The 27371-nt window shown below is 39.8% G+C and overlaps 1 protein-coding gene across 2 annotated transcripts; it reads left to right on the top strand.

The window, feature by feature from the left end:
• On the top strand, positions 1-26398 carry LOC140241643 (HEAT repeat-containing protein 4-like). Of its 2 annotated transcripts, XM_072321383.1 has the most exons (14): positions 1-28; positions 762-1795; positions 2695-2838; positions 3179-3405; positions 4480-4588; positions 7719-7895; positions 8545-8729; positions 9450-9464; positions 13468-13767; positions 14400-14583; positions 18921-19106; positions 19906-20095; positions 21354-21555; positions 25346-26398. In XM_072321383.1, exons 2-14 carry the CDS (start codon positions 811-813, stop codon positions 26171-26173), a joined length of 3732 nt encoding a protein of 1243 aa, XP_072177484.1. In that variant the 5' UTR covers positions 1-28; positions 762-810; the 3' UTR covers positions 26174-26398. The 2 variants fall into 2 exon arrangements, with proteins under 2 accessions (XP_072177484.1, XP_072177485.1); XM_072321384.1 differs by lacking the exon at positions 9450-9464.
• The last annotated feature ends 973 nt before the right edge of the window (positions 26399-27371 follow it).

The following is a 27371-nucleotide window of genomic DNA, read 5'->3' on the forward strand; positions in this document are numbered from 1 at the left end:
GGAAACGAGTGTAAACAACAAGGAAAAGGTACGTTGCGTTGATGCAGACTGTCTTACGTTTTTGTGGGTCTAGTTTTCAGAAGTATTAGCTGTAAATGCGATATTCATTGCCACTGTGGTATTGCCGACCGTATTATACAGGTACTTTGACTAAAAACCGGTTGTATCAAACAAGCTGCTTTTGAACACGGCACTCACTCCCTAGGGCCTAGGAGCTCTCCGGTCGCAAAGCAAAGCCCTTATTACGTAGTCCCATTCCCTTAGAAATGTGTGGCGTCAAAGGTGAGTGCATACAGGTATACAAGTCTAGGCCTATAGTATCATGGTGTTAATATTAAATACATAATATGCTATGGGAGCCCAAAATGAAGCCCTGCCAGCCCCTTCATCACACTGTTCACCAACCCCCCCCCCCCATACCCCACTTGCCGCTATGCTTGCAATAATGCATTTGCGCATAAGCTGACAAGGTTACAGTAATTTAATGTTAGCCCGACCAGACGCTGTTAATACACTGTGCGACACAGCGACTGGGGTGTGTATAGTTACAGTAATGTAGTGTTACATTACATAATTGGTGGAGACATTACAATGTATAGATCTAGATCTACATGTGTAGGTCTAGATTCTAGATCTATCTCTAAGTAAGTCTAGAAAATACAGTATGGAAGGCTTTCCCCAGTAAATTTTACAAGCTGAGCAATATTTATGTAATGCAATTCAAATGTATTAAGGTGATTTCCCACTCCATTGTTCAGCAGGACCATGGATGAAACATAAAACACGCTGGTTTTCAAGTTTGGACCAATCATGGAGACTGAGAGGCTCTCCCGCCCCCTCTTGTTTCCCTGTGCCGACCGCGTCAAGGTACCCCAAGTTGGCTCCGACGAAACGCGGATCAGGAGCCAGTTCACTTTCCTGTCACAGAGCCTTCCTCCGACACGCACACAGGATGTTCAGGGCAAACTCCAGGAGGATTACATCAAGAAGATCAGTACGGACATGCTCTTTAGCGAGGCAGTGATCCGCAAGCATGCAGCCCACACATTACCGTACAACAAAGCCGACTTGAAAGAAGCCTTTGATTCCAGTGGCGTTGTGAAGAAAAAGCCCATCAGAAAGATTGGCATTGTTGGGCGCCACAACCAGAGAGGATCTGAGAAGAAGCACGCACCGTGTCACATCACCACGGTGTCTGAGCACAGACTCAAGCCGCTGCAGCGCAAAAAGAAGAAGATAATACCGGACAGGGATGATGAGATTGTCTCAGAGGTAGGAACCGTGCTGAAGGGAAAAGAGACCTTCCTGACCCAGGCTCCCCAGGCCGATGAGGATGAGAACAACGAGGAGATTGAGGCAGTCTGGCACCAGGGGCCCAAGATGAGACCCAAGGAATCGGAGAACTGGGACTCCCATGTCCTGATGAACCTGAGCAAGGCCACAGCGAGGTGGATTGTCAACGAACGCACACCGCAGGGCCCTCAGAAGGACCGATTGGCGAAGCTCCTGAACGAAACATACGGTGAATCCTCGCAAGACGACACCTTGATACGGGACGATGTGAGCTTGAGTGAGCCAGGAACTACCGATCCCGAGCATAGGGCTGCCTCAAGGACCTCCAAGCAGCGCTCCTCAGCTGAGGTGGCCAGGGGTCGTGCGTCCAAGGAGCAGGAAGGAGAGAAAGATGAGCAAGAAGAGGAAGAAGTCGATATGAATTCAAAACCCTTGGCGTCATTCTACCGTCTGCCAGGGGGTGGGGGTAAAGCTCAACGACATCTTGCCATTGATGCCCTAGGTGAGTGATCTGATGGATCTTAGCTCAAAGAATAACAAATTTGACATCACATCAATTACATTGCACAACATTACTACTCCTGTTCTGCAATGTTGCTGAAATTGATCACATATTTGTTGTTTTGTATTCTTATTGTTCAGGACACGTAATGTAAAATGAGAAATATTTGCATGCATTTTAATCTTGCAAATTTCGCGAGAGCCAAGATTCATGGAATTAAAATGCACATGAAAGTTCTTGTCTACACTATACGCATTGAATATTTGAGGCAACTTGTGAAAATTTCATGCTGCAATAAAGGCCGTCGGCTCCAATTCATGAAAATTTCATGCTGCGAAAATATTGTGTTTTACAGTATGCAAATTTCAGTTTCCATGAGGAGATTGCTTTTTAAACCCTTACACAGCACAAACATCAAAATTTGAATGAGTCTTGTTCAGAGGAGAATTGTCATCAAACTTCAGCAAGTGTGATTTTTGCTTTGAATAAGTGCTCTTTTTGAGAATGCAGTAGAGGGGTTTAGGGCTTTAGATTGAGAAAGAATCTAGCATCGTTTTAGAATAATAATAATATTGATAATGATAATATAATAATAATAATGATATTGATAATAATAATAATAATAATAATAATAATAATAATAATAATAATATTAACGATAATAATAATAATAATAATAATAATAATAATAATAATAATGATAATAATAATAATAATTCCATTTGTATGGCTACAAAATACAAACTAAAGGTGAATGAGTCAGGAATCTCCTTGCACTTTGGGCATTTTGTGTGAATGGAAGCTACTTGTAACATACATATATCATTCTGAGTATCAATAGAGCAAGAATAAGATAGTACATTGTACATGTACCTAATTGGATTTCTTCACACGCGCAGGTGCAATCAACTCAACGGCCAAGGACATACAGGTATTTCGTCGAAAACCAAAGCCACCTCCGACCCTCAAAGACGTGATGAACCCGGCCATAGGAGACAAGATGCTAGATACGCAAAACCAATATCAGCAGGAATGGCTGTTGGGTATGTTTCTCCATATAATGCTGGGTTACATTGAGTTTAGGGCATTTTCATATATATACTAGTGAATGGCAAGTTCTTTAACTGTGTCACACTTCAGTCATAGCTTCTTCAAATTTTGACTTTAAACAAAACATTTGGAATGTTCCCACATCTCCAAGTTTCATGGAACAGTGAGGCACACGTGGTGTACAACCCGGAAAATTTTTGTGTAACTGCAAGCCCATAATTGTATGAAAGTATTCCCTGGCTGTCTTTCCAAACTGTATTGAAAATGCAATCTTTCTTCTTCTTTTTTTCCTTGCCTCTTCCTTTCTACCAAAACCCAAACTGATGATGAAAGGTGCCAAGGTGATCCACCAGCCTGGCTTGAATAAACTCAGTCTGGATTCGGGGAATGTTTACCAGCTCTCCACCCAGACAAGCTTCCCACAGGACCCCCAGCTGTGGCACACGGAGGGTAGAAAGAAGAAGAAGAAGAAGAAAAGTGGGAAAGAGGGACAGAAGAAGAAGACGGAACTGCCACGCCACGGCTACAAAAAGTGGAACAAGCTTCCAGAACCACTGCAGGTGAGATTACATTTTCTGCTTCTTCTTCTTCCACTTGTAGTGTATCCTACAGGGTCTGAAGATCAATCACACTGCAGACTGGTGCCCACACAGTAATCCAACTATGAGCGCTGACTTAGGATCTTAGTGCATGCATTTGCGGTGAGGTGCAGTTAAAAATACATTGTAGGACTGCTTGCTACAGAGTGACTTCCCTTAATACCAACTGAGAGGCATCAAGTGATGGGAAGTCAGCTGGATCCTCCTTTGGTGCATTCCATTCTCTGCTTGCGCGTGGGAAGAAGGAGGAAGCCAGAACCTGGGAAGTGCATACTGGGGTCCTCAAGCGGCATGTGTGGCCCCTGATGATTGAAGTTGAGGCTGTAAGATGGCCATCCCATTTAATGTCAACCAGATCAAAGTGGATTCTGTACAGCGTTGCCAGACGGATCTGCTGGTGTTTTCTTTGAATTGTGGGCCACTTGAGCTCCCTCAGCATTGTTGAAATACTTACAGTAATTTGGCACTGTTTTGTTGCACCACTTTGCTCCTTTAGGTCACAGAAATACATGTAAATATCATCATGCTGTCTTTCATTCCTTTGCTTTTTTTAAAGTATTTCTGTCTTGTTGATCTACGGGAGAAGGAGAAAATATGAATATATAATTATAGAAATTTTTATTCCTTTAATTTTTGCATACATTTTTTTTTTCTTGCATTGAGACAAAGAGGTGGAAACTTGCCTTTGAAATGGCGATATTACCAGGTAATTGCCAACACTGACATCAGAGCTATCATGTCAACTATATTTCCAGTTGACGTACATAAAAAAAAAAGAGAAGAGCCTCTATATTGTAAGGGGAATAAATCAACACAGTGCAGCGTAATTTGCTGTTAGGGGTGTATTAGTTTAAGTTTTTGTCCTTTGCCATGTTGGTATTTTGTTGTTGTTGTGACAGACAGGTATAAATATCACTTCTGTCACCCTCACCCAAACATCCACTGTTAATGTCTTCTTTTCTAACCTAGGAAGATACAATGATATGTTTGGCCATAATGTATAAAGTGGTATTTTGTTGTGCGTTTCGTTTGTAGGAGGAGCTGATGGACATCCATGAAGCTGGGTACGACCCCGAGGCGCACAGAGAGCCAGATCCCAGCACTTTGAAGAGGCACAGGGAAAACCCCTCCTTGGTTCAGCTAGGTGTGTCTTCTTCTCTCCCATGTCTGCAACTTGTTCACATTTCTATTACAGTGGACTCCCGTTATAACGAAGTCCTCGGGACCGGCAATTTTCTTTCGTTATATCGAAATTTCGTCATAACCGAATGAATAAACAATAAAAATACGTAGATTTGACAATGTTGCGGACCTAAATTTTACTTCGTTGTAACCGGAATTTCGTTATAACCGTGTTCATTATAACGGGAGTGCACTGTACTCCTGGGCCATTCTCAGATTAAGTGTTCAATTCCATGTGAGTAAAACTGAAAAATCAACCACAAAGTAATACATTCAAAGATGTGTTTTCGGAAACTTCAAAACCGGTCAAATGCGAAACAAAAAGTGGAACATTCTAAATGATGGCCATTCATTGAGTAAAAATGAATTGAAATAGAGCATCATATATGATTTTTGATCACCAATCAGATACGTTACCGCAAATTTACATGTTGTAATGGACTCCTAACTCTGAATTAAATTTATTGTTTTGATCCAATTTCTGTTTAGGAAAAGACATCTGTCCCCCTAAAGATATTGGGGTTTTTCAAGAAGTAAAGATGTTGTCATCCCTTGCTAATTGGTAGAAATTATTTCTGTGTGGTAGGTTGAAATATGCTTTTTGCTGAAATGAAATATAACCTTAAGATTCACTTTGTATTTTTAGCAAATTTCGCTTAAAAATAAAGTTTCGAATCCCACAAATCATGCAAAGGGAACGATCCAATTTGGAATTTCACAGGAAACAAATATGAATTGCTTTCCTAGGGAAATAACTATTAAAAAACATCGAATCACCTTTGGTAATGTATCTGGTAAAATATAAGTAATAATTTTAGTTGTGTATGAATTAATAAATATCACCTGTTTAATTATTTACCTCATGAATTGATGTAAAAATGAATGATGTAAGCCCAAATTAACCATTTTAAACATTGTACGTAATATTTAAACTATCAAATGTAGTGGAAAAGAGCCCTAAATGTGAAAGCTGATTTCTTCATTCACAGAATATTCTCATCTTACGTCTGAATGTATTTATCCATCTGACTATAAATATTCATTAAGTTTTGATGGATAATGCAAACAAGGTTTAAAAAATATATTTTGCAGGCATTTAGAAGGAAGTAGGTACAGTCTCTATGAACTCGATATGCTAAACAGTTGTTTGACCTATGGTAACGTATTTGGCTCATCCCTTTTAATGAAAATGAATAAATGATTGTTCGACTTATCAATGAATCTTGAGTAGTTCTTCATATGTTGAAAAACACTTGAATAAATATGCAATAGAACACTGAAACTTTTCTCGGAAGCGTTTCATAAACTACTTTTTACTCTTTCAAAGTTTGGTAACGTATCTGGCGTACCGTAAATGAATCTGTCGGTGAAGTTACAAAGCAATTTCTACTGAATATTCTTCATTTCAATATAACTTTAATTTTTTATAGAAGCGTCATTCTATGCAGAATTGTTTTATGAACACTTTGTTTTACATAACATTATTTGCCACCGTGGGTGCCCTGAATTATACGTAACGTATCTGTTAAATCTGAAAAGCAAAAAACTGATATGCTGAATCTTAGCTTCGTCCTGTAAAATAAACGTTCAAAGTTGTTCCATAGAATATGAAAGTGACTGGGTTTTATAGAATAGAACGTTGGAGTTTATGAGCACACAACGATTTGTTTGTAAAAACATTTACAATTTCTTTTCAGCATTTTGATTATGTGGTAACGTATCTGTCGGAAAACTTGGCATTAAGTTGTGAGACACTGACGCAGCAAGAAAAATCATGTGGAAGTGTTGATCTTTTCACCTCTCTGTCCTTTTGGTGTAAGAATATAATCCTGAGGTCCAACAAAACGAAGCATGTAATGTGTAGGGATGAATTTTGACCAGATTTGATCCCCAGAAAGCACAAGACCAATCATCAAAATTCGGTCACGTATCTGGGGTAACGTATCTGTGGTAACGTATATGGTCGATCATATTATTATGAGAGCGATATCTACCAAATATTTCTCACTTGTACTAAACTTTAATGTTGAATCGATGCGTCATTCCGAGGAGTAATGTATAATATATAATTTGTCTGACATTGCAATATCCGTCGCAGTGGGTGGCGTGAAAAGTATGTCACGTATCTGTCCAAATAAAAGTGTAGAAAACCGATATTTGAAACATTGTACCGTATTCTCAAAAAAGAGCTGTTGCACAAAAAATCTAAGTACTTGCCATGTATGAAGTATATCCTCAGGGTTTCATATACACAGGGTCATTGCATAGTCTTGTTATTTTCGCAATGCTGTAACACGAAAGAAACTGGTAACGTATCTGGCGGTGAATTTGGCGACAGGTTTCAAAAGGCTATAAAAAAAGACGTCAATAAAAATTTTGGAACTTTTTGAGTATTGTGATTAGCACATATGATATGCTCATCGTCCATGAAAATAATATTTGGAAAGTGTGTTTGTGGACGGAGAGGAGCAATAAAACATAATTCTGAAATAGCCGGCGACACTGCGTTTTGGGGGTCTTAACGAAGTTTAACAGCAAAATTTTATACAAAAAGGCAGACAACCGCATTTGATCTTGTTTATTTTTAACAAATAAAGTCCTCGTGATATATTATAAACATTTAAATAGTATCTAATAGGTTTCAGGGAACCGCAAACTGTCATGGAATGTCGGCGACACCAAAATTCCGTATTTGAACGCTTTTACTGAGAATGGGCCTCCTAAATGTAGGATGTGTATTAGCTGCATGTTTCATACCAGTACAGGCATTGCAGAGTCATTTCTGTATGTCTGTATGGCCAACGTAAAGTAGATTGAATGGGTTGCAATCTAACAAATGAATTCATCCCAGTTATCAAAATGATTATACAGTGTAGTTGTGATGTAGTTTAGTTTTAGTTAGTGAATGATCATTCAGTGTGTTGTTTTATATCCATCTGCACCGTAACCTGCACTGGATTAGTGAATCGCTCAATATTGCATAGTCAGATAGAGTACCTATACACACAAACATTGCAAAATCATTCCTAACTCATGTAATTAAAAAAAGTACAATTTTGAAAGAATGAAAATTATGTGTTAATTCTCCTCAGTCGATGAGTGGAGAACCAAGTGGCACATGGGCAGCAAGTGGTATGACAGCTCCATCAACGACCTCAGCAAGGACATGGAGGACATCAACGAGCACGTGCGCCTGCAGGCCATAGCAACCATCGCTAGGGCGGCGACCTTCAGGCCGCCCGATGATCCGGGAAGTGTGCCCATCACAGGTGAGCATGTGCTATCAAGTGTCCTGGCTTCTGACCCCTTTTGAGATCGTGAGTGTGGCTGACACCAATCATTTTGGATGCTGCAGGACTCTGCTCCCATTGATGACGCGTTTATCACTTCTTTTAGCATTGCACCACTTACCCCCTATTCAGTGTGATTATCAATGCTCATGACAATGATAGATAACCTGGAAAACCAGAAATGTTTGCATTTATGAATCTTTCTCAAATTTTGCAAGGAGCCAAGGTTTGCAAAAGTAAAATGCATGTTAGAGTTTTTGTGTACATAATGAATTGGATGCAAGTTGCAGTTTGTAAAAATTTCATTTCATTTTAAAAAAGGCTATCGCCTCCAATTCACAAAAGTTTCATGCTGTGAATGTTTCTGGTCTTCCAGTGATGGCTTGTTTACAGCTTAATATGATATTTGTTGTCTTCTCAGTATGGATTTTAAAGCTAAGTTTTGTTCTGTCAGTGCTTATTAAATGTTCTATGTTATTGCTCTTGGGAAATTATAATTTTGTGTGTGTTTGTGTGTGTGTTTGTGTTTTTGAGAATTATAACTTGAGACAGACGCCATCCTTGACTGTGGTGTCAAAGTTGCACGATGCATCAGCCCTCACCTAATTTTCTTCCGTCGTGCTGACAGGCAAAAGCAAGGGCAAAAGCAAACTGACGGGCCTCTTCAGCAAGGTGGAGAAAGACATGAATTCACACGGCGTCCTGCCCCAGAAGCTCCTACAGTGTGTGGAGAAGGCCCTCTTTGACCCCAGTCCCAGGGTGTGTGTCACGGCGGCTATCGCCCTCTACACGCTCAACAGACCCAATGAAGAGGTGAGTCAGATGCGTCAGTCAGTCACCTGGTTCATTTTGTTTGTTTATGTTTTGTTTTTTTTATTAGGGGGGTAAATCTTCGTAAAAACAATGGCACACTAGTGTCAAATTTTACAGATGTCACTGGTATATTTAGATCAATCGTCACCATGCATCAATGGCCCATTGAATAGCCACTATATTTTTGTGTCCATTACGTCCTTTGTTTCGGTACACTAGTAGTAAATTTCTACGGATGCGTGGGCTCCACTTTTAGATGTTAATGGTTCTGTGTTATTGACAAACAACCATAGCAGTGGTCGTTTGATGTCCAATGGAGGACATATGTGATCATGTTCCTTCCTTTTCTTTAAATGTATCGCCATCTGCATAATTTTTAATCTATTTTACTGTTTCTTCTCTTTCTGTATGTTGCATGCCCACTTTTTATTTCCTAAATGAAGGAGAAACAAGTAAAATATCTGTTCATATTAGTTATAGAAAGTTCTTCTGTGTTGTACAAGAAAACATGTCAGAAAATGCAAAGGATCCATTGGGCTGCACTAACAGTTCAACATATTCAAAACTGTATCTCAATTTTAGCTGAACTCTTTGTAGTATATAGTTTTGCTGTACTGATGTAGATGATTTAATTTGCTTCTCGCTGTTTTCTCGTGCATGCAGTCTATTTACTTTATCGACTCTTTCACAATATTGCTTTCATGATTTGTGGACGTGTAGCCCCCTTACGAACAGGTAAGATGTGAAAATGTGCTCTTTGCTGTTGGGAACAAACCATTCTCACCATATCTTGTGCTGTGCTAATCGACTCAAACCTATGGTGTCTCATTTTCACAACTCTCTAACACACGGAACTGTCAGCTCAAAATTACTTGTATTAGTCATCTCTGTCCAATAACTAATATCAAATGGTCACTTCTATTTGTCCAAACTGACCCTGAGTTAACCTGTGTATGTATCTGCTTATGAGTCAGATAGCCATACTAGGGTATGTTGCACTTTTTCATGCAATGCGGATAATATGAAAAACAAACAAACAAATGAATTGTTTTCTTTTTTAATAAACATATTTTGTGATTCATTGATGTTGGATAAAATCAGTCAATGATGATTTTAAATATGCTTTTTAGTTTGCAAACCAAAACACTCCTCATTGATGAAGTTTCTACATGTAACAATGATATGACTTGACAACTATTATAAATGCAAACACACAACAAGTACTTATATGTCTCAAGAGATGTCTTTGTATGCAAACAGATGACCAATAATCTACGCACAGGTCTCCTGTAACCATAATCTCAGTAGGATTCAAACTTTAATCATGCTGCTGCCTATATGAACATATTTCTCTCGATCTATGCATGTACTCTCTGAAATAGAAACCATGCAAATATAAAATTCGAACATATATGAAAAATCATGCAGAGCATATTATTTTCTATAGAAAAAAAAAAACTTTTTTTTTCTGTCTTTACAATAAACAGCATTTAAAAATTCCTCTTGCAACCATATTTCTTGATATGTACATTTAAAGACTGATTCTCAAGGTGTGTTTCCTCGTTTGGTTTTCATTCCTTTTCTGCAGAGGTATTTTAAAGTATTAAGCATTTCATTCCTCTACAGATATTTATATAAAGTAAATTTGATAAGAAAGCAACACAAATGAAGCAGACACCTTTAACCCATTCATTATGTCTGCTTGCGACAAGTTAAACAGTCATCTCTTTCAGGAGCCAATGCTTAGCTTACTTTGAAACTTCACAAATTATTTTCAAATCCAATCTGTGAGCATGTAATGCTTTCTTCTCAATAATACCCCATGTCCACATTTAATAGATTCAAAGATGAGCCTTACAAATCAGTGATGTCTCCCGTCATCTATTTTGGTTCACCTAATTAATCACATACATCACTGAAAACAAACAATGTATTGCCCTTACACAGCAACATCACAAATGCAAACAGCCTTGCATGTTTTTGGAACTACTATACAGTTTAGGAAACAACATGTAATACACTATTATGTCATTATGCTTCATTTAAGACAAACAAACAAGCATTTGATTTTAATAAGAGTAATTGCCTATACTGCTGGTGGAAATGCATCATTAACAGAAATGTCATAACCATGTGACTATGTCAGTTTGAATGTTCCTTGTGTTTTTGTTTTAAATATCAAAGAAAGATATCAGTACAAATATTACTAACATGTCTGAGCCATACATTTTTGCACAGTGTAATTTCAAGTGTATTTGCACCCGTTTACAGACTAAATGATTAATGCCGATTGCCATTGGTTTGTGTGATATTCTTACATTGTACTTGGCTTGAAAGAGATCACAATGCTTCCATAGAAGCAGGTATTGGTAGACCAATCTAAAGATCAGATAAGAGCAAGAGAAATAAGAGACCTGAGAAGAGTAAGATCTTGATGCTATCTGCTGTGGTACGTATCTCTCGAGCCACCTTTAGTGCCGGAACGCACAAAATGATGTTCTTGAGTGTTGTTGGTCCGCCTTCCATTATGGGATGCAGAGTGATGTTCTTGCATAGAAAAGATGGCAGTCTATCACATGTAAGTTAAATTGGGTGTGGGAGTTGTAGGGTTATAATCAGTGAGTGGTGTTCTTTAAAGGGAGGATATAGTTTTGGTGAGTGGTGTTCTTTAAAGGGAGGGTATTGTTTTGGTTGAGATATGTATTCAGGTTTTAACCTTTTATGAGATAATTAGAAACTACTTATATGAAATATTAAAGAGCATACAATTGGTCTAAGAGGAATTCAAAGTTTATTCGATGAAAGTTGGTTTTGAACTGGCTGAGATATCCAGAAACAAGGAGGTTCTGATATCAATAAAAGGTGGTTCCCACTCCCAACTTTTATGAGGACCAGTTTGTTTTACTTTGTGTTTTGATACCTCTAGCCATTTCAAAGTGGATTTTCATCAAATAAACTTTGAATTCCTCTTCGAATTGTATGTCTTTGATTTCTAATTATCTTGCAAAAAGTTGAAATGTAAATCCCCTTCTCAACCAATACTATACCATCCCTTTAATCACAAGGTGGGAGGTGCAATGCAAGTAATAAGGTGTGATGCAAACTGGGGTCCTTGAGCTAACTCATTTACCTTCTGTCATAGGGCGCAAGTTGGCCGGCGTTCCGTTACCTGGGCCCTGTTGCATAAGTTGAGATCAAACATAAGTTAGAAATTCGGTAAACGTAAGTCTCTCAGTACTCAATTGCGACTGGCTGATATCTGACTTAAGTTTGATTTTCTTACTTTGCATCCTTTTACGCAGCAGGGTCCTGTTTCACGAGGCATGGGGTTTTGTGGTGGTTTTTTGTCTTGATATGCTATGATGCCACTTTTCACTTGTGTGATCAGGCGCAGAGTGATGTTTATGAGCTAGTTTTTGAAGCGTATGATGTAAGTCTGTAGGGTGTCAGAAGGTATTAATTCTAGAAGCACTTGAGCCACTTCTAGTGCAGTGTGCACAGCTAGTGGTCTTGAGCCAGTCTGATCACTCCTACTCAAAGGTCTGAATTCATGAAGGCAATGTGGGAAATCTACCGGTAGGTATAAAAACAGATGTGCCTCGCATATGTGCATGCTGGCACACGTTCATTGATGGAACGCGATTCTCGGGTTTTAGACTAGTGCTCTGGATCCATTTCAACCAACCTTCAGTCACAAGGTGCAGAGTTGGTCCCCCGTGAGTCGTAGGGTGCAGAATGGTGTTTCGAGCTCAACTCAACTTAAACTCGAGTCTACCAAGAGAGAACCTAGAGTTCTTCAGCTACTTGATGATGTTCAGGAGTCATAGAGTTTCATGGAACATATAAACTGCACTAGAAAACAAATAACAGTTCCATGTGGTCTTTTTTTTTTGACATCCTTGTCTCTCTTTCTAAACCATTTCAAGGCAACAACCATGCAACTAATCCTTTCTTTTTTTGTATAGGTGTACCTTTGTTGTATCCCTAATATCTATATTTGTGAAATTGAATATATATAATGCCGTATCTCCACCCATTTGACCTGCATTTATCAAAGATTCCCAATAAATTTGTGCCTGTGCCTGTATGCATGTGTGTATCCGACATATCATTGATTGTATTTGGTTGTAAAAAAGTGCATACTAATACTACTGTTTTTTGAACTCATAAAAAGCAACAAACATCAGGGAAAGAATCAATGACAACAAAACAAAACAAAGATTATCCCCTAATGTTGACCTGTTGCTGCAAGCATCGACCACCCCCCCCCCCCAAAAAAAAAAAAAAAAAAAAAATGCGGGCAGAATAGGATGTTCATTGACTGGCTGCAACAATCTTTTGCATGCAAATCATGTGATTCTTCATTTCATTATCTGTCAGACAGACTTAGAAAAACCCTTTGTTGCTTATGTCCAATGACCTATGTCATAGCACAGAAAATCCAGCAGCTTACAATGTAACTATTGTACCTGAAAATGCTATGCCTTTGCTGCTATGTGTATGCTATGTATATTAGTCAACTGATTTCATCCCTGTTAGAGAACATGGTTGTTGCTTGGCAACTGTGTCATGGTGATATTTTGAAATAAATGTTTGCCAGTATGTGAGGTCTTCTTGATTCAAAATTCTTCTTCTTGTGTCTGCATTGTTTCACAAGTCTCCCATAACTGCAACATATTTCCTGTAATCAACTTTCAGTATTCTTTAATTGCATCCTTTTTCTTTCTCTCTTTGTTAGGCTCGAAAGCTGTTGAAAGGGGTGATCAAAGACGGGAGCGCACCTGAGCGCTGGGCCGCTGCGCAGTGCCTGGCACACGCTGGCGTCTGCGACTCCTTTGTTGTGGGCGAGCTGGTCAAGCAGCTATTCGACAGCGAGAACATGGTCAAGCACGAACAGTGCGTGAGACTGCTGACCAACCTGAGCCGCGGGTCATCCATCGTCCACTCGATGATCGCCGAGCAACTGAACAGCACCAGCTGGAGGCACCGCATCATCGCCTGTCGGGTGCTACCACGCCTATATGGCACCATCAATAAGGTATTTTCCTCTATTGTAATCACCACCATTTTACCAGCCATTCTTGAGGTCAACACAGACCCCCCCTTTTTTTTTAGCTGGCAGTACATACTGAGGGAGCGCTGTACATGATTTTATGTGTATTGTCATTTTTATGGATACATGTTCTTTGATACATCATTTTCGTACTCCCTGATAAGCACATTAAGCCAATATCCTCAAATATTTTATTATATACTCCATATCTCAGTGGGTTGTCATATTTTTGATAAGAATTTCAGAGCACCAGTGTGAGACAATGATGGAGATTTGTATGAATCATTCATGCAAAGTTTGTACCCAGTGAAAGAGAGATATGTGTTAGGAGTAAAGGCATTTCTCAGAACAGCTATGAAATGTCATTGGGTTAGACATTTTTCAGCCGAGCTGTTACAGTGGTTTCAATGTTTCTCTCCCAGGCTCCCATCACATGCAGGCTTTTCACAACTTGCAATTTTTGATAATTATTTTTTATCCGCAGTCAGTCCTGTTTCTTGTCACTCTTTCCTCGTTCTTCATCATTTTGGCGAGTGAGTAGATATTTTGAATCCTTGTTCATTTTTCCATAATTTCTTTCTTTTTGATTATAATTTTCACTTTACTCTACCTGCCAGGATATCACCCACAAGCTTAGCGACCTGATGTGGAATGACTGGCACCGCGAGGTAAGGAAGACCGCGGCGCAGACACTGGGGCGCACCGGCCACGGGAAGGACGTACACGACGACTTGAGGGACCGTCTGCTGAACGGTAGCGAGAGGGACCGCATCGATGCCCTCCACAAAATTGGACATTTGGGTAAGTACTGTGTTTTTATACCCCCGCCACACATAGTGTGAAGGAGGTATATAGGAATCAATGATGTTGGTCGGTTGGGCGGGCGGTCAGGCGGGCGGTCAGGCGGGCGGGCGGTTGGGCGGGCGGCGGGCGGTTGGTCGGTCGGTCGGTCGGTCTGTTGCAAAATCTTGCGTCGCGAACTCCTACAGTTTTGAAGCAAGTAAAAGAAACTTAGGGTAAATGATGATATTGAGGTATAGATGTGCAAGACATGTTTTTTGTGTTTGTCGGACAATGCGTTGCCACGGTAACCATAATTTTACCAAAACCTTGTGGATTGAATAACTTCCATAGTATTTAAGCAATCAATTTCAAAATTGGTATCTATTATGATATATAGGTGTAGTTATGCAAGACACTCTTTGTGTTTGTACTTGACAAAGTGTTGCCATGGTAACCGCATGTTTTCTTTGAAATCATGTGGAGTGAACAGTTTTGAAGCAATTGAAATCAAATTTGATAGGCATTATGGCCTCGAGGCATAGATGTGGAACACATGGATGTGGATGTGGAGGTATAGATGTGCAAGACATGTTTTTTGTGTTTGTCGGACAATGCGTTGCCATGATAACCATAATTTTACCAAAACCTTGTGGATTGAATAACTTCCACATCCTTCAAGCAATTAAGGTCAAATTTAGTATGTATGATGATCGGGAGGTGTAGTTATGCAAGACACCAATGTGTTAATATAAGAAAAATGTGTTGCCATGGTAACCACTCATTTTTGTATCAAATTAAACCATTTAATCTACGAAGGTGAAATTTGGTGTGTATGATGCTCTTTAAGTGTAATTTTGCAAAATGTCCTTTGTATTTGTATCGGACAATGCGTTCCCATGGTAACCGCATTTTTTTTTTAAATCCTGTGGAGTGAACTTCTTCCACAGTTTTCAAGCACTTGAAACCAAATTTGGTAGGCATTATGGCCCTGAGGTATAGATGTGGAACACATAAATTTTGTGTTTGTCACACAAACCGTTGCCATGGTAACCACAATTTTACCAACACCTTGCAGATCGAATAACTTTTCCATCATTCAAGCAATTAAAGTCAAATTTAGTATGTATCATGATCTAGAAGTATAGTTTTGCAAGACACCAATGTGTTAGTTTAAAGAAAATGTGTTGCCATGGTAACCACTCATTTTTGTATCAAAATAAACCATTCAAGCTATGAAGGTCAAATTTGGTGTGTATGATGATCTTAAGTGTAGTGATGCTGGGGAAAGCATATTTTCATTTGCTGTATGTTTTATACTCAGTGTCAACTCTGTAATTGTACAGTAAACTAAAATTATTCTGTTTCCAATTCGACAAATGCACAAACTTGGTATTTAAACGTCATTGCCCTCATGACATCACATACTATAAAGCAACACTAGGGGCGGGGGTATTAATCACCTTCAGTGATAATTCTAGTTTTTAGTGCGTTTGATTAGTTTTGTGGAAAAAATCCACTGTCTGCCTGTTCTTGGTGTTGTACATTGCAGTGGTGCTTTGAAGTGAGTTGAAGTCATCAAGCTGATGGGGGGAGGGGTGGGGCTGCTGCCATCCCAGTAACTTCTGTGGATCCAGTATGGGATCGTGAGCTATTTGACATGCAGCTTCTTGTCCAAACATTTTTCAAAGACTTCCCCCTGCCGTCGGGTGACCTGGAAGCATTTCATATCTGAATAAAAAAAAATGCCAACTCCTGACTAACTCTCAAAGAGACTATTATGATCATGGTTGTGTCTGAATGAAAGGTCATTAACTTTTTGTATGCCGTGTTTGCTGGCCCGACTCAGTTGACGGTTTTTCAACTTCGCATGATTTGCTGTGCACAACCGCACATAAACTGTTGATAAATCATAGTATGCCACTGTATATTGACAGCTCACTCGCAATTCCATTCCTTACACATATAGCCTGCAGGCCGAGGTCTCTGAATAGCAGTGTTCCGTTGGGAGCTTTTGAGTAAATTCTGATTTTCTGTCAAGGTTGTGTCTTCAGGAAGTCATGCCTCCCAGATCTAGTCATGAAAGAATGTGTATGCAATCATGTCCTAGTATAGGCCCTACAATATTATTTTGCAGTCTGTTTTGGGATTATGTTTTTAATACTGGCCATTTGCAAGGAAAAAGACCATAACTGTATCATCATAAAATTGCATTTTTTTTTCTCCCTGCGACATTGCTGTACTGCGTTTCTAGCATAAGTACTTCTATGAAAATGATATACAGTGAAACCCCATTATAATGAGTTCTGTTATGGTAACGAGGAACTGCTTGTAACGAGGTGATCGCGTAGGTCCCGTTTTCCTTTGCGTGTAAACCTATGGCAGAACGAATTGGTTATAACAAGTTCGGTTATAACAAGATTCCGGTTATAACGAGGACAATTTTGGTGCATTATGATAAAGAAAAATATAAGTAATTTGATCGGATATAACGAGGTTCCATTTCTTGACTTGCCACTTTCAGACACGCGACAAACGAAGCATTGAAAACCGAATTCATGCTATCCATGTCTTTTTCCCATTTTGCAGAGAACCGTTTCTTCCATGTTTTCTTGTAAACCGCGCGATAAGACACACAAGAATACCTTCTGATGTTCCTCCTAAATTATTGAACATAATCATTCGATTTTCTTTTTCGCGAGATACGTGTGCGTGATATTCGATCAGACCACAGCGCAATGAGAAAAAAAAATAACACATTCAGAAACTTTTCATGTAGCGACACTCGTGGCCAAAAATGGAAAATTGGAATGCGTGTGCAACTCATCATTATATCCTTTCCATTTTTAGTTCCGACTTTCAGTTTCATTTGCTGGTTAGCAAATAAAAAATGAGTGTGTATGATTATAGCTGAAATAATTAATGAAACCGCGATCTCGCTGGGTGACAGTAGCGTAAAAATAGTTGAATAATGCATGTTAATCGGTGTTCAGAAAAAGAAACAAACGCATTTAACAGTTTGAATAGATCTGGGTTTGTTCATTATCACAATTTTAACACTGCATTTTACAATGAAGATTTTTCTTTCTTTCAGAGTGGTCTACGAGGTACAGATTTGCTTAAAAGGATCACAACCTTAAAATTCATTCCTGTCACATATTTTCAAGAACGGATGTACAAAACACGGAGAGATTTTCGGAAGAAAATATTAAAGAACGCATTTTTAATCGCTTCAGGCGCAACGATCATACATTGTATGAGATTATAGCTGAAATTATTCATGAAATCATCGCATTCCCGCTGGGCACCAACAGCGTAAAATACCTCGCAAGTTACGGTAAATGACGTATTTGTATGTTACTCTGAAATCATCGCGATCTCGCCGGGTGACAGTAGCGTAAAAATAGTTGAATAACGCAAATTAAAAAGCACAAGAAAAAGAAACAAACGCGTTTAACAGTTTGAATAGATCTGGGTTTGTTCATTATCACAATTTTAACACTGCATTTCACAATGAAGATTTTTCTTTCTTTCGGAATGGTCTACGAGGTACAGATTTGCATTAAAAGGATCACAACCTTCCAAATTCATTCCTGTCGCATATTTTTCAAGAACGGATGTACAAAATGCGAAGAGATTTTCGGAAGAAAATAATAAAAGAACGCATTTTTAATCCCTTTGGGCACAACGATCATACATTGTACTGTTTAAGATTACAGCCGAAATGATTCATGAAATCATCGCATTCCCGCTGGGCACCAACAGCGTAAAAATGCCTCGCAAGTTACGGTAAACAAGGCATGTATGTTATGCTATTTTCGCTGGTGTTTAGAAAAACTTAACAAAAGCATTTTATACAATCTGATTTTGTTCATTGTCATTTTACACTGTATTTCACAAATGACATGAGGAACAGATAGGTGTAGAAAGAATCATGAATATGATATAGTCCTACTTCTCAAGAAAAAAAAAGAAGGAATTAATTCATTTCAACCCCTACATTTTCATCAAATTTACAAATAATTTCCCTTTGTTCTCTCAATAATAATGATCCATAATTGTGTAATAACAATGCAAAGGATGTTCTTAAGTTTCATTGATGGGTATATGACATCGTGCTTATGTTTTTCTTTGTTTTTGATGCGTACGGTTATAGCGAGGTACCAGTAATAACGAGATAATATCGCTGGTCCATGGACCTCGTTATAACGGGGTTTCACTGGACAGCTTATTGAAAAACAGAATGCTTTACAATAGCGCTCATGCCTTGCAGTTGCAGAATAATGTGACCCATGGAGGGGTTGACACCGTGGCAATCAAAGAGTTATAGTGTCAATACATCTACTCTTTACCATCAGGCATCATGACAGCTAGACTCCTCCCATCATACCTGAAGTGCTTCGATGATGCGTACATCGCAGTCCGGATAGCCACCACGGAGACGGCGAGTAAGCTCAGCATCAAAGACCCCGATGTCCTGAACAAACTCCTCTTTCTCACCGAGTTTGACAGCAACTGGAAAGTCAAGGCTCATGCACTTAAAGGTACTTCTTACATCTGACCTTGATGAGTGGGGAAAAGGCTCATGTGGGCAATTGTAGGTGTGTGTTGATTTCTTGTTCCATCTATCACTGCTGCATCATTTACTTGGGCAGAACAGGATAATGTCAGAATTATGACAGCATGTTTTCTGTAGTACACCAGAGTGGATTTGAGCAATGACTTTCACCTCAAAGGGATATGCCCTTGTTCTCAAGGTCAGGTATTCAAGAAACAATTACAAGAGCCACTGACAATGATAATGGTTATGATTTATGGGTTTGCATCCCTATCAAATATTTATTTTTTTCTGAGGTAAAAGAAAATAATAGGCACCAAATGGAGACAACTGCAACAAAATGTCCCCATTTTTTTTTTTCAATAAGATGTTAGTTTGAGGAATATAAATGGTAGTGTTTTTTGTTTTTTTGTTTTTTGGGGGGCATTTTGTTACACATGTAGTGGACTAGATGGACTTGTGTGAGACATTTCTGTTCCTTGGTACTGATGTAATATCTTAGAAGACTAAAGTATGACTGTTGTAACTTGGAAGAATAAAGCTTATAGGTTATGATGTATATGACACACCAAGTTTTCATGTGTACACAGTATTGGCTTTGTACATGTTTAAGTGGAAAATGGGTCCACAATAGGACGGGGTGTCCCTTTGCTCCCCTACGAGTATCCCTCCATTCATTCCTTCCCTGGGCCTGGCATTCAGCCTCCTGTTATGGTAAAAAATGTGCATGTCTGTTTATAATGCCCTTGTTTTTTTGCTTTTCCGTCTTTCCTTGATCTTGGTAGCCCTCGGAGACATAGGTGAATGCAACCAGCACATCAAGAGTGCGGTTCTCTGGGCGCTGCGGTTCGAGTCTGAGGCTGGGGTCCGGGCGGAGGCCTGCCGCACCATGGTCAAGCTGAAGATGAAGGATGATGAAATACCGCCCATGCTGCAGGAGAAACTCCTGGTGGAACCCGATGAGACTGTCAGAGAGTACGTAGGGTGTGCAGTGCTCAGCTATATGTTGTAAACCTTGACACTTGACCTTCGCCAAGCATTTTATTTCTGCCATCCAAGTATCAAAGTCTCATCACTTAGCCACTGATAAACTTTAAATTGAATATGTAAATCATGTTTTGTTTTACATGGCTGGTATGGAAAAAATGATAGCTCTTTAGCAAGCATCCATGTGAGTAACTGCTTGAATGAAGTCCCCACCAAAGGATTATGCAGTGATGATTAAGGGACTTGCCTTGGGGTACAGTCACTGCCATCAAGGAACTTCAGCTGTGGACCTCATGGTTGATAATATTCTTGTGTTCTTTGCTCGGCCAGTTATGTCTAATTTGCCCCTCGATGTAATTACTGTTATCTCAGTCTTTTGATTATGAAGTGTGAGGCATTTCTGCTCCCTAATGCTGATGCACAACCTTACAAGATTTGCAAGTTGCTCCTTAATATTGTGATGCAACTGGATTTCTGTTGGTCCTGGCATTCTCAAATACAATCTTCCTCTTCGGTTGCATAGTAGTCTTTGGAATCTTTGACGGATGATCTTTGTGGGCATTTGCAATGTCAATCATTACTCACAAAAGCAAGCAACTTTCCAGTCAAAGAAATCACATCTGGCACAAAATATGACATGTGGCATTAATGTAATTTAAGGCTTTTGTACTTGGGTGCCTTGTTGAAACTTTGGTGCAGACTCCACAAATGCACGAACTCAGGTGTGTACACCAATAGGATTCTGTGCAATGGGCCAAAATATGTAATTTGGGTTGACTGACTCGAATCTTTAAAGTTTGTCATCATACCTGGCAGAGTAATCTTTTCTCTGTCGACTGTCAAAATTTGTTGCTTAAAATAAAACCACAATTTAGATATTCACACTCTTTTTTTTCTGGACCATATTTTGTGGACAGGCACTGCTTTCAGTGAGAAATAGAACATGTTTTCATTGATACTTCTGCATGGCACGCCTGAGTGATCGTAATCTTATTATTTTTTTGTCTCCTTTTTCTATGAAACTTTACCTCGTAACTCTCTCTTATTTCAATCACTTTGAATGGGTTAGGATGGTGCAATTTTAACAAGTTCCGTATCATTTTAAAGCTTTAAGCGTACTCTTTTAAACTACGTAGAAAAGTGGATATTCATTTTAGCCTACTTTTTTTTTTTTTTGGGGGGGGGGGGAGGGGAGGGGTTTCGAGCTGGGCGGTCACATACTTTTTCTCTCTTTTTCACCACGCAGACAACTGGCGATAGCGCTGGAGTCCTTTGGTGTCAGTCCCACCGGGGACATGGAGATGGTGCAGCAGATCAAGGATGAAGTTCGCCGTCTCTGTACCCGATACAACATCGCCGCCAAGATCGCTCTCAATGAGGAGAGGGAAGAAATGGCTGTGCAGCACAGGCGCTACTTTGACACCTCACCAGCACCCAGTGAACTGGTGGTAAATATTTTTTATGCCTCCGCCACGAAGTGGTGCCGGAGGCATTATGTTTTCGGGTTGTCCGTCCGTCCGTCCGTCCGTCCGTCCGTCCGTCCGTCCTTCCGTCCGTCCGTAATGAATTTTGTGGACAAGGTAACTATCGAAACCCGTTGAGGTATACTAATGAAACTTGGCATGTATGTGTATTAGGGGGTGAAGTTGTGCCTATCAACTTTTGGGTGCACATGCTCAAGGTCAAAGGTCAAAAGGTCAAGGTCAAATACATAAAATTTCACTATTTCCACCATATCTATTGAATGCCTGAAGATATTTTCTTGAAACTTAGTGTATACATGTATTACCCAATTAAGATTCTCTGGTGAAAGTTTGGGTCATGAGGTCAAAGGTCAAAGGTCAAAAGGTCAAGTAAGAATATTAAAACTTTTTTTTTCTTCATACCTTGGAAAATTGTTCAAGGTATCTTCATGGAACATAGTATATACATATACTGACTGGAAGTGATTATCTAGAGAATGTAGGGTTCATGGGGTCAAAGGTCAAGTGCAACACTTCAAAATTTTACTATTTCCCTCCTATCATGCAATGCCAGCAGGGTTATTTTTTTTTTTTACACTTGGTGTATGCATACATGTGTAACCTAATAGAAATTCTCTGGAAAGTTTTTTCTTCTTCTTTTTTTTGCCTCAAAGGTCAAAAGGTCAAAGATCAAGTGAAAGTGCTGAACTAACTTTTTCCTCCATATCTCTTAAGTGGCTCAAGTTATCTTGAAACTTAGTACATATTATGCATGTTCTACCTGAAAGTGATTATCTTATGAATTTTAGGGTCAAGGGCCAGATGAAAATGGTAACAATTTACTATTCAATTCAGAAATTGCACTTTTTCTCCACACCTGTACCTTGAAAATTACTCAATGCCTAAATGTATGAATGGGTCAAAGTTGAGTTAAAGTCCTTAAATCCCTAGATGCATGCTCTCCTATTCATCCAATTAAACCTAGGTCAAGGAAGGTGAACATTCAACACATTTGTGACAAACTTGTCATTTCAATATTTTGCCAATTTTGTGAAAATGTAATCACACAGTGTCCACATGTACTATCTAGACCTATTGGGAAAATCATGCATTATGGCGGAGGCATACCAGTCGCCAAAGCGACATTTCTAGTTTTTTTTTTTTTTTTCCCCCTCGGTCATTAATGTCAAGATTATACCATGCTGCTGTCTGCCATGGCAGTCGTGTTTCAGGCCGCCTTGGATAAAATGAGGTGGACATGAGACAATGCAAGGGGAGGGTAAACATGGCAGGCAGTGATTGCCGGGAATGCCGTGTCTGATTTTTAAACTGCCAAAAATTTTACGTACCATACGTGACAGCATGTAATAGACTAACAAAATTCAGAGGCAGTTTGTAGTGAAATGCGATGGGAAATATGTGTAATCTACGTAACCTGACCCGACATCTTGAGAACGGTGTCTGATAGTACATATTCACTTGAGCGAGGACTGGAATGAACAAGACTAGAACACAGAGAAAAAAAAAAGAAGAATATCCCATGTTTCACAGTGCACTAGGTTCTTGGCAAACAGAGCAGCCATAGCTGCTTGGAACATGTCGTAAACATAGCTTCAGAACTACCAGATGTAATTCTCTTTCATATGAATAAATTGATATTGAGATATTAGTTCTGTAATCTATTGTTTGCTTGTTTTTCACCCAATTAAAATGCAACATTAAAATTCTTCGCAATTTTTCTGATAATACATACTCACAAAAGAGAGGAAAAACGGATGAACTGTAGATAAAGCATGAGCTTGATACACTTGCAGCCCAAAGGAGGACTACTAAACTTACAAAACTAAAAGCGTCATCTTTGTTTCATGCACTCCTAAACCACTATTTGTTACAATGTTTGGGAGGGGGGGGGGGGGGGTGGACACTGTGTTATAGCGGATAAGACTCTTGACCTTTAATCTGAGGTCCCAAGTTCAAATCCCATCAAGTGCCTCCATCCCTAGACAAGATGTTTGTACCCACCATGTCCCTTTTGACCAAGTTTTATAGATGTGTACCTGGCAATGCTAGAGAAATAACAATGGCAGGGCCTTACAGTAGAGCAGAGGCAACATTGAAGAGGCTGCCCTGGAAAAAGAAGCCCATATTGCTTTTGTTATTACCCCCACCAAGGAAGGATGTTAAGTGATCATCGGTGTTGGTGTGTTTGAGCTAGATAACTCAAAAAGCTGTGAATGGATTTTGAATGAATCTTGCAGGAAAAGTCAGTGGTGACACAAGGAACGGATGATTAAATTTCAGTAGTAATCCAGGAATTTTTATGGATATTTGATAGATTTTTTTATCTTTTGGTATACGAGGTCAATGAACTTGGGAGTTTAAGCTGCATGTACTGGAGGTTTACATATATGCACTAAAGTGACTGCTCTGCTTGGGCAAGGTGCTGGGCAGCTGGAAGCTGATGACGTATGCAAACATTCTTCTCTGTTGGGAAATTGCACGATTGTATGGGTTTAAATGAGTTGCTGGCTTGGTGGAGGTCTGTGCTTTGCAGGTGCTTTTCTAGTTGTCCCCGCCGAACGAGTTCGAGCAGGGGACTATGAAACGGGTTCGTACGTGTGTGTGTCCGTGTGTGTGTCCGTCCGTGTGTCCGTGTGTCCTTGTGTGCGTCCGTGTGTGATCAAAATCTTCAATTTGCTACTTCTCTGTCATTTATGAGCCAATTTTGATTCTGTTTGCTTTATATGATAGCACTACATGGGAGCTTTGAAACTTCTACACAGAATTTCAGTCGTGACCTTTGACCTTGACCTTTGACCTATATTGTACATTTTGCTACAAAATGCTACTCCTTCGCCATTTCTAACCCGATTTCGATTCCGTTTGCTTTATGTGATGGCACTAGTTGAGGGCTTCAAAACTTCTACACAGAATTTTGACCTTTGACTTCTTTGACCTTTGACCTTGATTTTTTGACCTGTATTGTACATTTTGCTACAAAATGCTACTCCTTCGCCATTTCTAACCCGATTTTGATTCCGTTTGCTTTATGTGATGGCACTAGGTGAGGGCTTCAAAATTTCTACACAGAATTTTGACCTTTGACTTCTTTGACCTTTGACCTTGATTTTTGACCTATATTGTACATTGGCTACAAAATGCTACTCCTTCACCATTTCCAACCCGATTTCGATTCCGTTTGCTTTATGTGATGGCACTAGGTGAGGGCTTCAAAACTTCTACACAGAATTTTGACCTTTGACTTCTTTGACCTTTGACCTTGATTTTTGACCTGTATTGTACATTTTGCTACAAAATGCTACTCCTTTGCCATTTCTAACCCGATTTCGATTCCGTTTGCTTTATGTGATGGCACTAGGTGAGGGCTTCAAAATTTCTACACAGAATTTTGACCTTTGACTTCTTTGACCTTTGACCTTGATTTTTTACCTATATTGTACAATGGCTACAAAATGCTACTCCTTCGCCATTTCTAACCCGATTTCGATTCCGTTTGCTTTATGTGATGGCAGCAGGTGAGGGCTTCAAAACTTCTACACAGAATTTTGACCTTTGATTTCTTTGACCTTTGACCTTGATTTGTGACCTGTATTGTACATTTTGCTACAAAATGCTACTTCCGGCGGGGACATATATTACGCACCGCGTAAATTCTACTTTTCCTTGTTATTATTGTTATTATTTTTATTGTTAACTCACTGTGGTAAAATGAAGTAAGTGTTTGTCTTTGTCTTGTTTCTTCAATCATGCTCAGAACTCTGAGGTTTGCCACCGCAGTGAGTCAGTCACCCGACCCTCCACCAAACACAGTACCCGCACCGTCACTCCGTCCGTCCATATCAGCATCGATGACGACCCATACAGCACGGACACACCAGAGATGGACCTGCCCAGTACGAGGGGGAGCGCCGTGGCCACCGATCTCATGGGCAACCGCCTCAGTCCCGGACCCCAGTCCAGACCCCCGTCCCAACCAGGCAGCCAGTCTGCCCAGGGGATTGTTGGAACGACGGGCACCCCAGTCGGGGCAGGGAAGATCACCCCAGTGGGGAGGAACTCGTCCGCCGGCAGGAACTCGTCGGCGGGGAGGCGGACTCCAGAGGAGAAGTTGAACAAGCTGATTGAGGTGTACGAGGGCACAGCCTCCATGAGGGAGTACCAAGAGTACGTCAGACCGGAGAATGACAGTGGGGACTCCCGCAGGAAACTCACCCAGATACCAGAAGCTCCGACGGAGGAGATTGAAGTGGATGGACGAGATGATGACGCATCCGGTGGTGGTGGCGGTGAGGAGAGTGAGACGCAGAGCTCTGCTGTGCCGCAGTCTCGCTTGGACGACGCCACGATGGAGACTGTGGATGTTCCCGCATCGGGAGAGGTCATCATACCGTATCCTCCCATCCAGCGACACAGAAGCATCACCAAGAAGGCGCCGGAGACCGCCGTCGACCACGCCCAGGACGACCAGGACGAGGAGTACGAGGCCTACGATGATGATCTGGAGGATGACGAGGAAGAAGAGTTGCAGAAGTCAATTTTGCGTCCAACCCCGGACCCCGAATCAAGAGCACCCTCTAACTAACAGAGAGTACTGTCTGCACTATGAATTTGTATCCTACTGTATATGCATACAAGCATTCCATGTTCCAAAGAGGTTTTGAATTAATACTCATGCAAGTTTATGACAACTTTTTTGGGGGATGGGGTAAGATATTCTTTCCTGTCAGAGCAAACCTATGACACTAAATAAATGATCAGTGCCTTCACCACCTGAAAAAAAAACCCAAAAAACAAAAAACAAAAAACAAAAAACAACAACAACAACAACAACAAAATATATATATATATATATATATATATATATATATATATATATATATATATGCAATTGAAGTGACATTTGTCACAAATTATTCTAAGCTTACTACCTCTCATGCTAAGTGAATTCTGTGTGTGTAGTTATTTGATATGGGCAATTATTAAGTTTTCATTGGTCTTCAGATTTGCATATCAGAGTGTTTGACCAATTTGTGGATATGAATGTTTAAAATCTAAAGTGAATGGGCACTGCTCTCAAACATGAAGAAAAATAGGTTTGTAATTCAAACATAGCTGCCACATGTGTCTAGTTGAGTTATTTGGCTTAGGGATGGAGATAATCTATGTATCTTGTCATCCGTGGGAAACTAGAAATTGTGTGGTGAGCAAATTTGAAATATAATTGATTCTCAAACATCACATTGTAAGGTTTTATCTATTTTCATTACTGATTCTTGCAGTTGTTTTTTCTTTCTTTTGTTGCAACTCCACTGCTATAAAGGGATCAGAGCCATCACTGGCTGTCAGTTGGAAGCTTTTTACATGTAGTCTCTTGGATATGATGCCTGTCTAACAATTTAGAGCTCTTTGATTCGAGTTCAACCGGAGTATGTATGCCCATTATATTTATCATGGCTACTACTAAAGCACTGAATAATCAATGTTTATGTATGTCGATGATGGGCAATGTTGACCTTACAAGAAATCTCCAGGATCTTTAATAAGGGGTAATGTCTCAAAATGCCCATCGAAATCACTGTCAATAGATTGATTTTGACAGATGTAAGTGCATGTCTTGGCAGAGGGTATGCATTAGTGGTACATATAGTAATGATGTCACATGTACTGAGCGCAATGCAGAGTGGAACTTCGTTATAAAGAGGTCAGATGTGACCAAACCCTCATCCAGCAAGGCAATTTTGCAGTTCCCAACTCTTTGTATTTCTTTGTACCCTGATATA

Source organism: Diadema setosum, chromosome 18, assembly GCF_964275005.1.
Source record: "Diadema setosum chromosome 18, eeDiaSeto1, whole genome shotgun sequence".
NCBI classification, from domain to species: Eukaryota; Metazoa; Echinodermata; class Echinoidea; order Diadematoida; family Diadematidae; genus Diadema; species Diadema setosum.

Excerpts from the sequence above, each read along its gene's own strand:
- LOC140241643 (XM_072321383.1), top strand. The coding sequence starts at position 811 with ATGGAGACTGAGAGGCTCTCCCGCCCCCTCTTGTTTCCCTGTGCCGAC. Across the intron at positions 2,839-3,178 it reads TCAGCAGGAATGGCTGTTGG|GTGCCAAGGTGATCCACCAG; the intron begins GTATGTTTCTCC and ends TGATGATGAAAG. Across the intron at positions 19,107-19,905 it reads CAAGGCTCATGCACTTAAAG|CCCTCGGAGACATAGGTGAA; the intron begins GTACTTCTTACA and ends TGATCTTGGTAG.